The sequence below is a fragment of the Eptesicus fuscus genome, chromosome 2, assembly GCF_027574615.1.
Source record: "Eptesicus fuscus isolate TK198812 chromosome 2, DD_ASM_mEF_20220401, whole genome shotgun sequence".
Lineage (NCBI taxonomy): Eukaryota > Metazoa > Chordata > Mammalia > Chiroptera > Vespertilionidae > Eptesicus > Eptesicus fuscus.
The window spans coordinates 19,058,538-19,070,757 of record NC_072474.1 but is presented as its reverse complement, the minus strand read 5'-3'; the positions used below and the strand labels follow the sequence as shown (position 1 = coordinate 19,070,757).

At 46.3% G+C, this 12,220-nt stretch overlaps 1 protein-coding gene across 1 annotated transcript in view; it reads right to left on the bottom strand.

Moving 5' to 3' along the window:
* The window catches only part of C2H10orf67 (chromosome 2 C10orf67 homolog), a 112,976-nt gene that overhangs the window by 62,611 nt on the left and 38,145 nt on the right, over positions 1–12,220 (bottom strand). Inside the window, exon 6 of the mRNA XM_054724761.1 lies at positions 5,697–5,831. Within this exon, the coding sequence (XP_054580736.1) occupies positions 5,697–5,831 (135 nt within the window). The remainder of the gene's footprint in view (positions 1–5,696; positions 5,832–12,220) is intronic.

The following is a 12,220-nucleotide window of genomic DNA, read 5'->3' as shown; positions in this document are numbered from 1 at the left end:
CCAGTTAGTAAGCAAAGTCCTTTAGAAGGATACATGTTCAATTCCTTGTCTCTTCTAACTTCAAAGTTTTAAGTGTGGAATTTAAGATTATACTTAAAGGGACCACCAGCTCATAAGTGTTTCTTCCTAGTGATTTTATTTGTAACTTCTCATATTTTTATTAGTGTCTCAATATTTACATGTATATATACATGTGACATATTAATTATAATAATACTAGCTTTCCCGTTGCAGGAAAAATCCTGCAATAGGATTTCCTGCTGCACTCTACCCCGCCTCCGTTCCTCCCTTGTCCCCCGCCTCACCTTCTCCTCCAGCCCGCCCACGTTTCTGTTCGCCCCCGGCCCCGCCTCCGCTCCTCCCTTGTCACCTGCCCCGCCTTCTCCTCCAGCCCGCCCACGTTTCCGTTCGCCCCCGGCCCCGCCTCCACCCCGCCCTTGTCTCCCGCCCCGCCTTCTCCTCCAGCCCGCCCGCGTTTCTGTTCGCCCCCGGCCCCGCCTCCGCCCCGCCCTTGTCTCCCGCCCCGCCTTCTCCTCCAGCCCGCCTGCTTTTCCATTCGCCCCCGGCCCCGCCTCCGCTCCTCCCTTGTCACCTGCCCCGCCTTCTCCTCCAGCCCGCCTGCTTTTCCGTTCGCCCCCAGCCATGACTTCGCTCCTCCCTTCTCCTCCCCTCCCCCCCTTTCGACGCTGTCTTGATATGCAAATTAGCCGCCATCTTTGTTGGGGTAATTTGCATACTCGTCCTGATTGTTTGGTGGGCGTGGCTTGGCTGGTGGGCGTGGCTTAGGTGTAGCGAAGGTGCGGTCAATTTGCATATTTGTCTATTATTAGATTAGATACATTATAATAGAAATATACATTATCCTATATAATAAAAGGCTAATATGCAAATTGTCCCCTTGACCGGGAGTTCGATCAGGGGGCAGGGCCGACCTGCCAACTACCCGTGGCTCCTCCCACCAGCCGGCCCTGCCCCCGATTGGTCCCCCTACCCCTATCGGGGGTGGGGTTGGCCAGCCAACCTCCCGCATCTCCTCCCTCTGGCCAGCCTGGCCCGATCGGCCCAGATCGGGCGGGCTGGCCAGACCCCACTCATGCACGAATTTGTGAACCAGGCCTCTAGTAATAATATAATCATATACTAGTATATGTGTTTATACTAGAGGCCCAGTGCATGAAATTTGTGCATGGGTAGGGTCCCTAGGCCTGGCAGATCAGGGCTGATTGGGGCTTTCCGGCTGCTGGCTTGGGCTTTCCTTCCAGCTGCCAGCTGGGGCCTTCCTTCATTCCGTGCCGCACCCTGGTGGTCAGCACACGTCATAGTGAGGGATCGGTCTCCCAGTTGAACTTCCGTGGGGACAATTTGTATAGGCTTTTATATATATAGATATATGTATATGTATATATAAAACAACCCTTAATCCTTACTGTAGAGCACAGAGCTCCACTTTCTTCTGTAGGCTGTGGATTCAGCTGGACCTCAGGCTCATATGCCATTTACTAGCTGTATGTCTAGTGGGAAGGTACTTAACCACTCTGTCTCTGCTTCCTCATTTGTAAACTGATCTGTGAGATAAGAAGAGGTACCAGTTTACACCATTCCATGTTCTTGCCTCCTTTGTCAAATATTAATTGACCATAAAGGCATGGGTTTATTTCTCTGCTCTATATTCTGTTCCATTGACCTATATATCTGTTGTTATGCCAGTACCATGCTGTTTTGAGTACTATGGCTTTGTAGTATAGCTTTATTATCAGGTAGTGTGATACCTCCAACTTTGTTTTTCTTTCTCAAGACTACTGAGGCCATTCGGGGTTTTTCGTTGTTCTGTATAAGTTTTTGAAATATTTGTTCTAGATCTGTGAGCTATGCCATTGGTATTTTAATAGCAATTGTGTTAAATTTGTAGATTGGGTTGGATAGTATGGAAATTTTAATGGTGTTAATTTTTCCTATCCATGAATATGGTATATGCTTCAACTTATTTATATCCTCCTCAATTTCTTTCTTCAGTATCTTATAATTTTCCAAGTACAGATCTTTTACCTCCTTGGCTAAATTTATTCCTAGGTACCGTTTTTGTTGTTGTTGTTGCAATAGTAAATGAGATTGTTTTTTTTTTAACTTCTCTCTGTAATAGTTTATTATTGATGTATAAAAATGCCACTGATTTCTTTTTTTTTTAAATTATTTATTGTTGAAAGTATTACATATGTCTCTTTTTTCCCCATTGACCTCTCCCAGCTCACTCCTGTCAATTTCTGAATATTAACTTTATATCTTACTACTTTGCCAAATTCATTTATCAGGTTTAGTAATTTTTGGTGGAGTCTCAGTCTCTTCAATAAATGGCATTGGAAAAATTGGACAAATACATGCAAAAAAAAAAAATGAAACTAGACCACCAACTTATACTATACACAAGAATAAACTCAAATTGGACTAAAGAGTGAAATATAAGTCACAAAACCATAAAAATCCTAGAAGAAGCCAGAGGCAGTAAAATCTCATAAATTTCTAGTAGCAATATTTTTGCAGATATATTTCCTTAGGCAAGGGAAACAAAAGAAAAAAATAAACAATAGGACTACATCAAACTAAAAAGCTTTTGTATAGCAGAAGAAACAATCAACAAAATGAAAAGGGATCCCACTGAATGGGAGACCATATTTACTAATGGCACATCTGATAAGGCGGTTAACTTCCAAAATGTATAAAAAACTTATGCTACTCAACACCAAGAGGACAAACAACCCAATTTAAAAATGGGCAAAGGACCTGAATAGACACTTCTCTAAAGAGGACATACAGATGGCCAAGAGACATATGAAAAAAATGCTCAACATCACTAATCATCAGAGAGATGCAAATTAAAACCACAATACAGTAAGACATCTCCTCATGCCTGTCAGAATGGCTATCAATAAATCAACAAACAAGTGCTGGCAAGGATGTGAAGAAAAGGGAACCCTCGTACATTATTAGTGGAAATGCAGACTGGTGCAGTCACCATGGAAAACAGTATGGCGTTTGCTCAAAAATTTTAAAATGGAATTGCCTTTTAATCCAGTGATCCCACTTCTGGAAGGCGCCTGCCCCATCACACCTCTGCTGTAGCCACTGCCAGTCACCACAGCCGCCCAGGTATTTTCATCACCACAGACCTCAGTCCCTTCACCATGAAAAAATGACAACTTTCTTTAAGCATTTTCAAGATGTGTCTTTCATAGAATATGACATTTCGTTGTTGTTCTTTTTATCCTCACCCGAGGATATGTTTCCATTGATTTTTTCCCCTTCCCTCTGATCCCAAGCTCAGCCCCTTCCCAAGCCAAAAGCCTCCTCCCCAGGCTTTAGGCTTGGGAAGGGGTCCCCCCTCCCCCAGAACCTCTGATCACAGGCTCAGCCCCTACCAAAGCCTAAAGCCTCCACCCCAGGTTTATGCTTGGGAAGGAGTCCCTCCCCACCTCCTGCACCTCCGATAATAGGCTTGGCCCCTTCCTAAGCCTGAAGCCTCCACCCCAGGCTTTAGGCTTGGGAAGGGGTCCCCGCCCTCCTCCAGCACCTCTGATCATAGGCTTGGCCCCTTCCTAAGCCTAAAGCCTCCGCTCCAGGTTTAGGCTTGGGAAGTGGTTGTCCCCACCCCCACCACCCCCTGCTCAGAACCTCCGATTGCAGGCTCAGCCCCTTCCCAAGCCTAAAGCCTCTGCCCCAGGTTTAGGCTTGGGAAGGGGTCATCCCCCCCACCCCCCGCCCGGAACCTCCGATCGCAGGCTCGGCCCCTTCCCAAGCCTAAAGCCTCTGCCCCAGGCTTTATGCTTGGGAAGAGGTTCCCCCTACCACCTCTGATTGCGGCTTGGCCCCTGCCCAAGCTTAAAGCCTCTGCCCCAGGTTTAGGCTTGGGAAGGGGTTTCCCACCCGCACCTCCGATCGCTGGCTTGGCCCCTTCCCAAGCCTAAAGCCTCTGTCCCAGGTTTAGGCTTAGGAAGTGGTTCCCCCCACCCCTAACCCCCTCAGCCCCTCCCATCACAGGCTCAGCCCCTTCCCAAGCCTAAAGCCTCTGCCTGATGGCCAGCTGGGAGTGACCTGGGTGCCAAGGAGGTTCCCTGGACCCAGGTATGTATGCAAATTAACTGCCATCTTGGTTGGGTTAATTTGCATACTTGCCCTGATTGGCTGGTGGGCATGGCTTGGGTGTAGCGAAGGTGTGGTCAATTTGCATATTACTCTTTTATTAGGTAGGATAACTAGAGGCCTAGTGCACGAATTTGTGCATGGGTGGGGTCCAGCCAGCCCACCTCTATCGGTCAAGGGAACAATTTGCATATTAGCTTTTTATTATATAGGATAGCCAAGATATGGTAACAGCCCAAGTGCCCATCAATAGATGAGTGGATAGGAAAGCTGTGGTACATTTACTCAATAAAATACTACTTAGCCGTAAAAAAGAAAATCTTACCTTTTGTGACAGCATGAATGCACCTGGAGATTATTATGCTAAGTGAAATAAGCCAGTCAGAGAAAGACAAATACCAGATTATCTCACTTACATGTGGAATCTAATGAACAAAATAAAATGACAAACAAAATAGAAACAGATGGACACATGGAACAGAATGACAGCTGCCAGAGGGGAAAGGGTTTGGGGGACTGGATGAAAGAAGAAGGGATTAAGCAAAATATAACACATAGACACAGACAATAGTGTGGTGATAGCCAGAGGGAAAGGGGGCTGGGGCAGGTGGAGGTGGGCAAAGGGGGATGGGAATTGGGATAGAAAGAGAGTTTGCTTGGGGCGATGGGCACACAATGCAGTGTGCGGATGATGTTTGGTTGAGTTGTACACTTGAAGCCTTGTATGATTTTGTGAACCAAGCTCATCCCAACAAATTCAATTGGAAAAGCAAAAAGATGTCCCACTGATGAGGCACCTAGCATCTGCCAGTTGATATTCAATAGATTGTTATTCCTTCAGCCTCTCTGCAAGCCGTGCCTACTCATCTGATCAGCTTCTTGCTCTTAGACGTAAGAATAAAACCCCTCTATAGCTTGGACTGTGGTTGAGCCAGTGGCTCAGAGCTGACTTGATATGAAAATGAATTCATCTTCAGGGTCCACACTTTCCACAGCCCTTAAAATTCTTCTCCTTGACAGGAGTATAGGCTCTCTTTTTTGCTCTCTCTCTTTCCAGTTTGTTCCCATCAGTCTTTTGAGCAGTAAAGCGGCTCTTGGCTCCCACTTCAACAGAAAGAACTGGGGGAAAACCCTCTGAGAAGTTTCTTCTTGATATTTCTCCTTAAGGTCATCCTGTTCCAAGCTGGCTTCAGGGAAGCCTCTGACTTGGGGAGATAGTTTTGTGTCTTTCAAACTATCTGGTCTGTAAAAAAGGATGGGGATCTTCAGAATTAAAACAAAAGTCTATTTAAAGGCTCCTCTAGAGTGGAAACATTTTTTTTGCAGTGGAAGACAAGTTATTTTATTGCCATTATTTTAAAAATCGAGAACAATTTTATTGCTCTTATTTATAACTATTATGGGTTTTCTAGAATGTGCCATTGATCAGAAAAGGGTTGGACTCGCTTATGTTGTGGAGAGATACATTACCTGTATTTCCTTGATTCTTAAGCCGAGCTTTTAGATAGTTATAATTTTATTTACAGATACTTAAATTAATTATTCTTTGCTTTGAAACTTACTTTATAATGTTCTAATTCTGCTTTTAATTCCTTAATCACTTCTTCCTGGTCCTTCAGTTTTAGTAACAAAATATTTACTTTGTCAGTAGTTAAGTCATGCATAGAAGGAATCTCTTCTTCTACCTCAAAGAATTGCTGCAGGGAGAAAAGGGAATAAGCAGAATTAAAAATCAGACATCTACCACCACCAGAAACCATTTCATGTTTTATTTAAGTTACAGCCTTGTAAGTTATTTTATTTTTGTAATGTGTACACAATTTTTAGTAAAAATATTTATATTGACTGATATGCTGAAGTATTGTAGACTATAGCACAGTATTATTCTGGTCAGGGCACATACCCAGGTTGTGGGTTCAATCCCCAGTCGGGTATGTATGGAAGGCAACCAATTGATTTTTCTCTCTCACATATGTTTCTCTCCCTCTCCCCCTCCCTCCCCTCTCCCCCTCCCCCTCCCTCTCCCTCTCCCTCTCCCCCTCCCCCCCTCTTCCCCTCCCCCTCCCTCTCCCTCTCCCTCTCCCCCTCCCCCTCCCTCTCCCTCTTCCTCTCTCTCTCCCTGAAAACAATAAGAACATGTCATTGGGTGAGGATTTAAACAAATAAATAAATAACTTGCTCTATATTATGAATACCAGTAGACTGAGAAGAAGAATATTTTGAGGTGGAATTAAGAGTTCAGCCAGGAACAAAACACTGACATAGTCTATACAGCCACTAATTAAAAAAATCAGTATATAAATATGCAGTAGACATAAAAAAAGTAAAAACAATAACCTACATGGTAATAACAGCTTTTTTAATTAGGTGATTTTTTTTTTTTTAATCTGCACCTGAGGATATTTTTTCCATTGCTTTTCAGAGAGAGTAGAAGGGAGGGGAGGAGGGAGAGACAGAAACATGGATGTGAGAGAGACACATCAACTGGCTGCCTCCCATACTCACCCCAACTCGGGGTGAGGAGCTAATCTGCAACCCAGGAATTGAACCTGCAACCCTTCTGTGTGTGGGCTGACGCTCTAATTACTGAGAAACACTGTCCAGGGCTAAATTGGGTGACTTTTAAAGAACAGCACTGATTATGTAACCTATTCTTCCCATCTATTCATAGCTAAGCCTACACATAAAACACTTTGCAGAGGCCAAGACACAGGACCCCACTAGTGCCCTGGGTGTTACAAAGGCATCTCAAACACAACAGGTCCAAACACAGGTCACCATCTTCACGGTCACCCATTCTGTCTCCCCCCATGAACAGCAGCACGAGCCTGAAACTTATTTTCTGTCATTTTAAGCCTTTCTACTCACTCACCATTTCACCAAATCTATTCAGTCCACTCCTCAATGTCTCCTAAACCCACCCTCTCCTTCCCTGTCCCACTACCTTGTTTGCCTGGGCTATTGTAACAGCCTGCTAACGTGCCTCCCTCCCTCCCCTTTGGTGCTCTCCAACCAATCTCCACACTGTGACCAAAATGATCTTTCTAAAATGCAACTCTCTCCATCTCTAACAGGCTAAAATCCAACTCCCTTTGTAGGGTGCACAAAATAGCACCGTTCACGATCTGCTCCAGCTTACCCGGCCACTAACTCATGTTAGTCTTCTCTTCCCTCTCTCCCGTCCAAACTGGGCATTTTACCAGTACTTATACTCAGCATGCAAGTTCTCAGGCACACCATGCTGCCAGGTCTCTATGCCCTTGCACTTGGAGGTCCTACCCCACTCAACAATTTCTACTTGTCAATCAAACAGAATAGCATTAGAGTAGGCTAGCCTGAGTCTGCAGACCAGCTCTGCAGTCACTTAGTAGCTTTGTGACCCTGAACAAGTTTCTCAGACCCTCTTTATCTCGGTGTTATCATCTGTAATATTAATAGTACCTGAATCATTAAGAATTTTAAAAGGTAATGAACAGTGTCTATAACACACTCAGCTCCCAATAAGTTTTATATCTTAGCATTTATGAATGCTGTTATTGTTTATCATTCCAATCCAGATGTTACCTGCTCTGGGAAACCTTAAACTCATACATACACCTTCAATTCCAAGCCCAAACCACCTCTCTCCTGCCCACCTGCCTTCCACCACTGTGTTCTGACAGGCTGGCCAAGTCATCTTCAAAACACAGCACAAACCACCCAGGGGAGCTCACTTCAAATCCCACCAGGAGCTACTGCACAGCTCAGCCAGCCTGCCTTTCGGTTGTGCCCGATCTCTGTGGACTTCAGGACAGAGAGGGTCACAGTTCTTCAAAACAAAAAGTTTTACTTCTGACATTTCATAAAGTAACTGTGAGGCCCAAACACATTGGCTTCATTTCTCTTCCTCTCCAGGAATGTTTCTGATGTCTTTCTGTTGTTTATGGAACCATCTGGACTCAGGACAAGATGAGTGGAAAACAGTTCTATTTTCCTTCCCACCTCTTCAAATCAGGTCTCCAGTCTCCTATCTCCTAACTCCTCAAAAAATTCTCAGGAATGTGCTCTGGCTTTTTTTTTTTACTTTTAGACAATAACAAAAAATAAATTTATAAAGGAAATAAAGATTGGAAGAAAGCACAAGCCAAAACAAAAACAAAAACAAAAACACCCAAATCCTAATCCAGCCTACTCCTACCCATAAAAGCTCCTGTCTTTCCCCAGCTCTGGCCTCCCTTACACTTACTTGGCAGCCTGTGGGAGATAAGGGATTGAGCCTGATTTTTCTAGTATCCAGAGATTTGGTTAAATCTAACTGTGGCTGTGAAGGTATTTTTTTTTTTTTAATATGACATAAACATTTGAATCAGTAGACTGAGTAAAGCAGATTACCTTCCATAATGTGGGTGGGCCTCATCCAATCAGTTTAAAGCCCTCAGAGAAAGACTGCGATCCCCAGAGGAAGAGGGGATGCTGTCAGCAGACTTGAGCTGTAACATCAACTCTTCCGTTAGTCTTTAGCCTGCTGGCCTACCTTACAAATTTCAGATTTGTCAGCCCCTAGAATCACATGAGCCAATGCCTTAAAATTTCCCTCTCTCTCTCTTTCTCTCTCTCTCTCTTCCTCATGTCCTCTTGGTTCTGTTTCTTTGGAGAATCCTAACTAACAATATCTATATCTAAAGATCCTAAACTCACACATACACCTTCAATTCCGAGCCAAAACCACAGTGTTTATTTATTTACTAGAGGCCCAGTGCACGAAATTCTTGTACTTGGGGGGTGCGGTCCCTCAGCCCGGCCTGCGCCCTCTTGCTGTCCAGGGGCCCTAGCAGGGAGCAGGTCTAAACCAGCAGTCAGACATCGTTAGTGCTGCCTCGGAGGTGGGAGAGGCTCCCGCCACCACCGCTGCGCTCACCAGTCGTGAGCCCAGCTCAGGGCTTCTGGCTGAGCGGGCCTCCCCCTGTGGGAGTGCACTGACCACCAGGGGCTATCTCCTGTGTTGAGCGTCTGCCCCCTGATGGTCAGTGTGCGTCACAGCAACCAGTCATTCCGCCATTTGGTCAATTTGCATATTAGACTTTTATTATATAGGATGGAATTACCTGACAGTCAATGTGCCCCCCTGAGGGGACCCGTATTGCAAGAGGGAGCAGGGCAGGCCGAGGGACCCCACTGGTGCATGATCAGGGCTGGGGAGGGACACAGGAGGTTGGCCAGCTGGGGAGGGACCACGGGAGGCTCCAGGGTGTATCTGGCCCGTCTCGCTCATTTCTGATCAGCTGGATCCCAGCAGCAAGCTAACCTACCAGTTGGAGCATTTGCCCCTTGGTGGTCAGTGCACGTCATAATGAGCAGTTGAGCTGCCTTAGCATGTCATTAGCATATTATGCTTTGATTGGTTGAATGGACGACCAGACACTTAGCATATTGGGCTTTTATTATATAGAATTTTAAAAAATATTTTTATTGATTTCAGAGAGGAAGGGAGAGAGAGAGAGAGATAGAAACACCAATAATGAGAGAGAATAATTGATCGGCTGCCACCTGCACACTCCATACTGGGGATTGAACTTGCACCTGGGCATATGCCCTAACCAGGAATTGAATATGACCTCTTGGTTCATAGGTCAACACTCAGCCACTGAGCCACATGTCTGGCCACAGTGTTTAGTATAGCCTATCTCCTTTCCATAGTAAACTGGTTCCTGTTTTGCTCAATGCACTGATGTATTTATTTGTTGGCATTCTCTTCATGTAACTGATCTCTTGACCACACTCTGCTACTGACAGCGTGGCTAGAATACAGGAGAAGAGAAAGGAGCATGAGCATATCTTTGGTCTTTTCATTCACAATAGCAAGAATTATTTATTTTGGACTTTAATTTCTTTGGTCTTGCAAGAAGAATTAATATTTATCTTTTAATTTTGCCATTGGCATTTGAAAATGGAAGGGGTTAATATTCCCATCTGGGGCATAACTGTCAGCTTTTTCTTATTATAATAATTTTGTGCTGTCTTTTGATATTATGGGCAAAACCTCTTTTTTAAAATAAAAATCTTTATTTTTGAAAGTATTACAGATATCTCCCTTTCCTCCCCATTGCCTCCCTCCACCCAGTTCCCACCCCACCCCAGGCCTTTACCACCCTATTATCTGTGTCCATATGTAATGCATATCTGTATATATAAAAGCCTAACATGCTAAGTGTCTGACTGTTCAACCGTTCGACCTTTCGACAGGTAGCTGTGACCACCAGGGGGCAGATGGATTCATGCACTGGTGGGATCCCTCAGCCTGGCCTGCGGTGATCTGACTAAAACTGGCAGTCTAACAACCCCCAAAAGGTCCTGAATTGCAAGAGGGCGCAGGTCAGGCTGAGGGCCTCTAGTATGCATATAGGACTAGAGGCCCAGTGCACGAAATTTGTGCACAGGGTGGGGGTGTCCCCTCAGCCCAGCCTGCACCCTCTCCAATCCAGGATCCCTCAGGGAATGTCTGACTGCCAGTTTAGGCCCGATCTTGCAGATCAGGCCTAAACCGGCAATTGGACATCCCTCTCACAATTTGGGACCACTGGCTCCTAACTGCTCACCTGCCTGCCTGCCTGATCGCACCTAACTGCACCCCCCCCCCCGCTGGCCTGGTACTCCCAACGGCCCCCCTGCAGGCATAGTCACCCCCAACTGCCCCCCCACTGGCCTGGTTTCCCCCAACTGCCCCCTCCCGCCAGCCTGCTCACCCTTTAGTGCCCCCCCCGCTGGCCTGGTCACCCCTTACTGCACCCCCTGCTGGTGTGGTTGCCCCCAACTGCCACCCCCCCGCCAACCTGGTTGCCCCTCACTGCTCCTCTCTGCCAGCCTGGTTATCCCTCACTGCCACCCCTGCCAATCTGGTCGCCCCCAACTGCCCCCCCTGTGGGCCTAGTAGCCCCATGCCGCCTGCTGCTCAGTCGTTTGGTCACATCTCACTGCCACCCCTGTCGGCCTGGTCACCCCACACAGCCTGCTGCTTGGTTGTTTGGTCACCCCTCACTGCCACCCCTGTCGGCCTGGTCACCCCTTATCCTTATAACATTGTTTTGAACTCTGTAACTCTATAGCTTGCTTGCTTCCATTTCATTTATTTCTCTTTCTGGAGATTTCTTCTGTTCTTTCATTTATGACATGTTTCTTTGTCTCCGCATTTTTGCTGCTTCTCTGTGTTTGTTCCCATATATTATGTAGAGCTGTTATGCCTCCTGGAATTAGTAGAGTGCCCTTATGTATGTAGTAGGGCCCAGTGGTTCAGCCTTCCCAGTCACCTGAGCTGGGCACTCTAGGTGCACCCCTGTGTAGGCTATGTGCACCATCTTGTTGTAGTTGAGCTTTGATTGCTGTTGGTGCCACTGGGAGGAGTTGACCTACAGGCCAATTTGCTGTGAGGACCAGCTGTGACTACATTGGAAGAGTAGCTGTGCAGGAGACACCCCTATGGAGCAGGATTAGCTTCAGTGGGGCTTTGGTGCTCACTGAGTCTTCCCCTTGAGTGTGTCACTTGTGGATATGCCAAGTTATAATCTGGTATGTTCTGAAGCTGTCTACCAGGTGCACTGGCTCTGGGGCCTCCTGAGAGATGCAAAGTCAGCCACTGCCTGGGGCCACCTGGGAGGAGATTCCAAGCTATCTGCAGATGGCTGCTATTTGTATTAGGCTTAGAAGTGCCCAACAAGGCCAAGCTGTGAAGCAAGGCAGGCTGGAGCTAGCGCTGGGTCTTGGGCTCTTATCAATAGGTATATGGCATGCTGATGCCAGCTGCTGCTTGTTTAAGACATTTTAGGAAACTCTGAAGTCTGAGCCAGTATTGGCCATTCATATGGAAAAGAAGCTGCAAGCAGCTTGGGTAGGACTGCAAGCTGGATGAGGTAAGGTCTCAGGGAATCACCAGGATGGAGCAAACAGTGTGAGGCACACTGATGGAAACTCAGATATGGCTGCCAGTCAGCTCTGGGACAGGGGAGGTTTCAGCACAGGAACAAGACACCTGCAAGCACCTCCATCTGGGAGAAAGCCGCCCCCGAGTTCCTGCCCCTATGCCAGACAATCCAGTTTTTCCTCATAAGTCCCT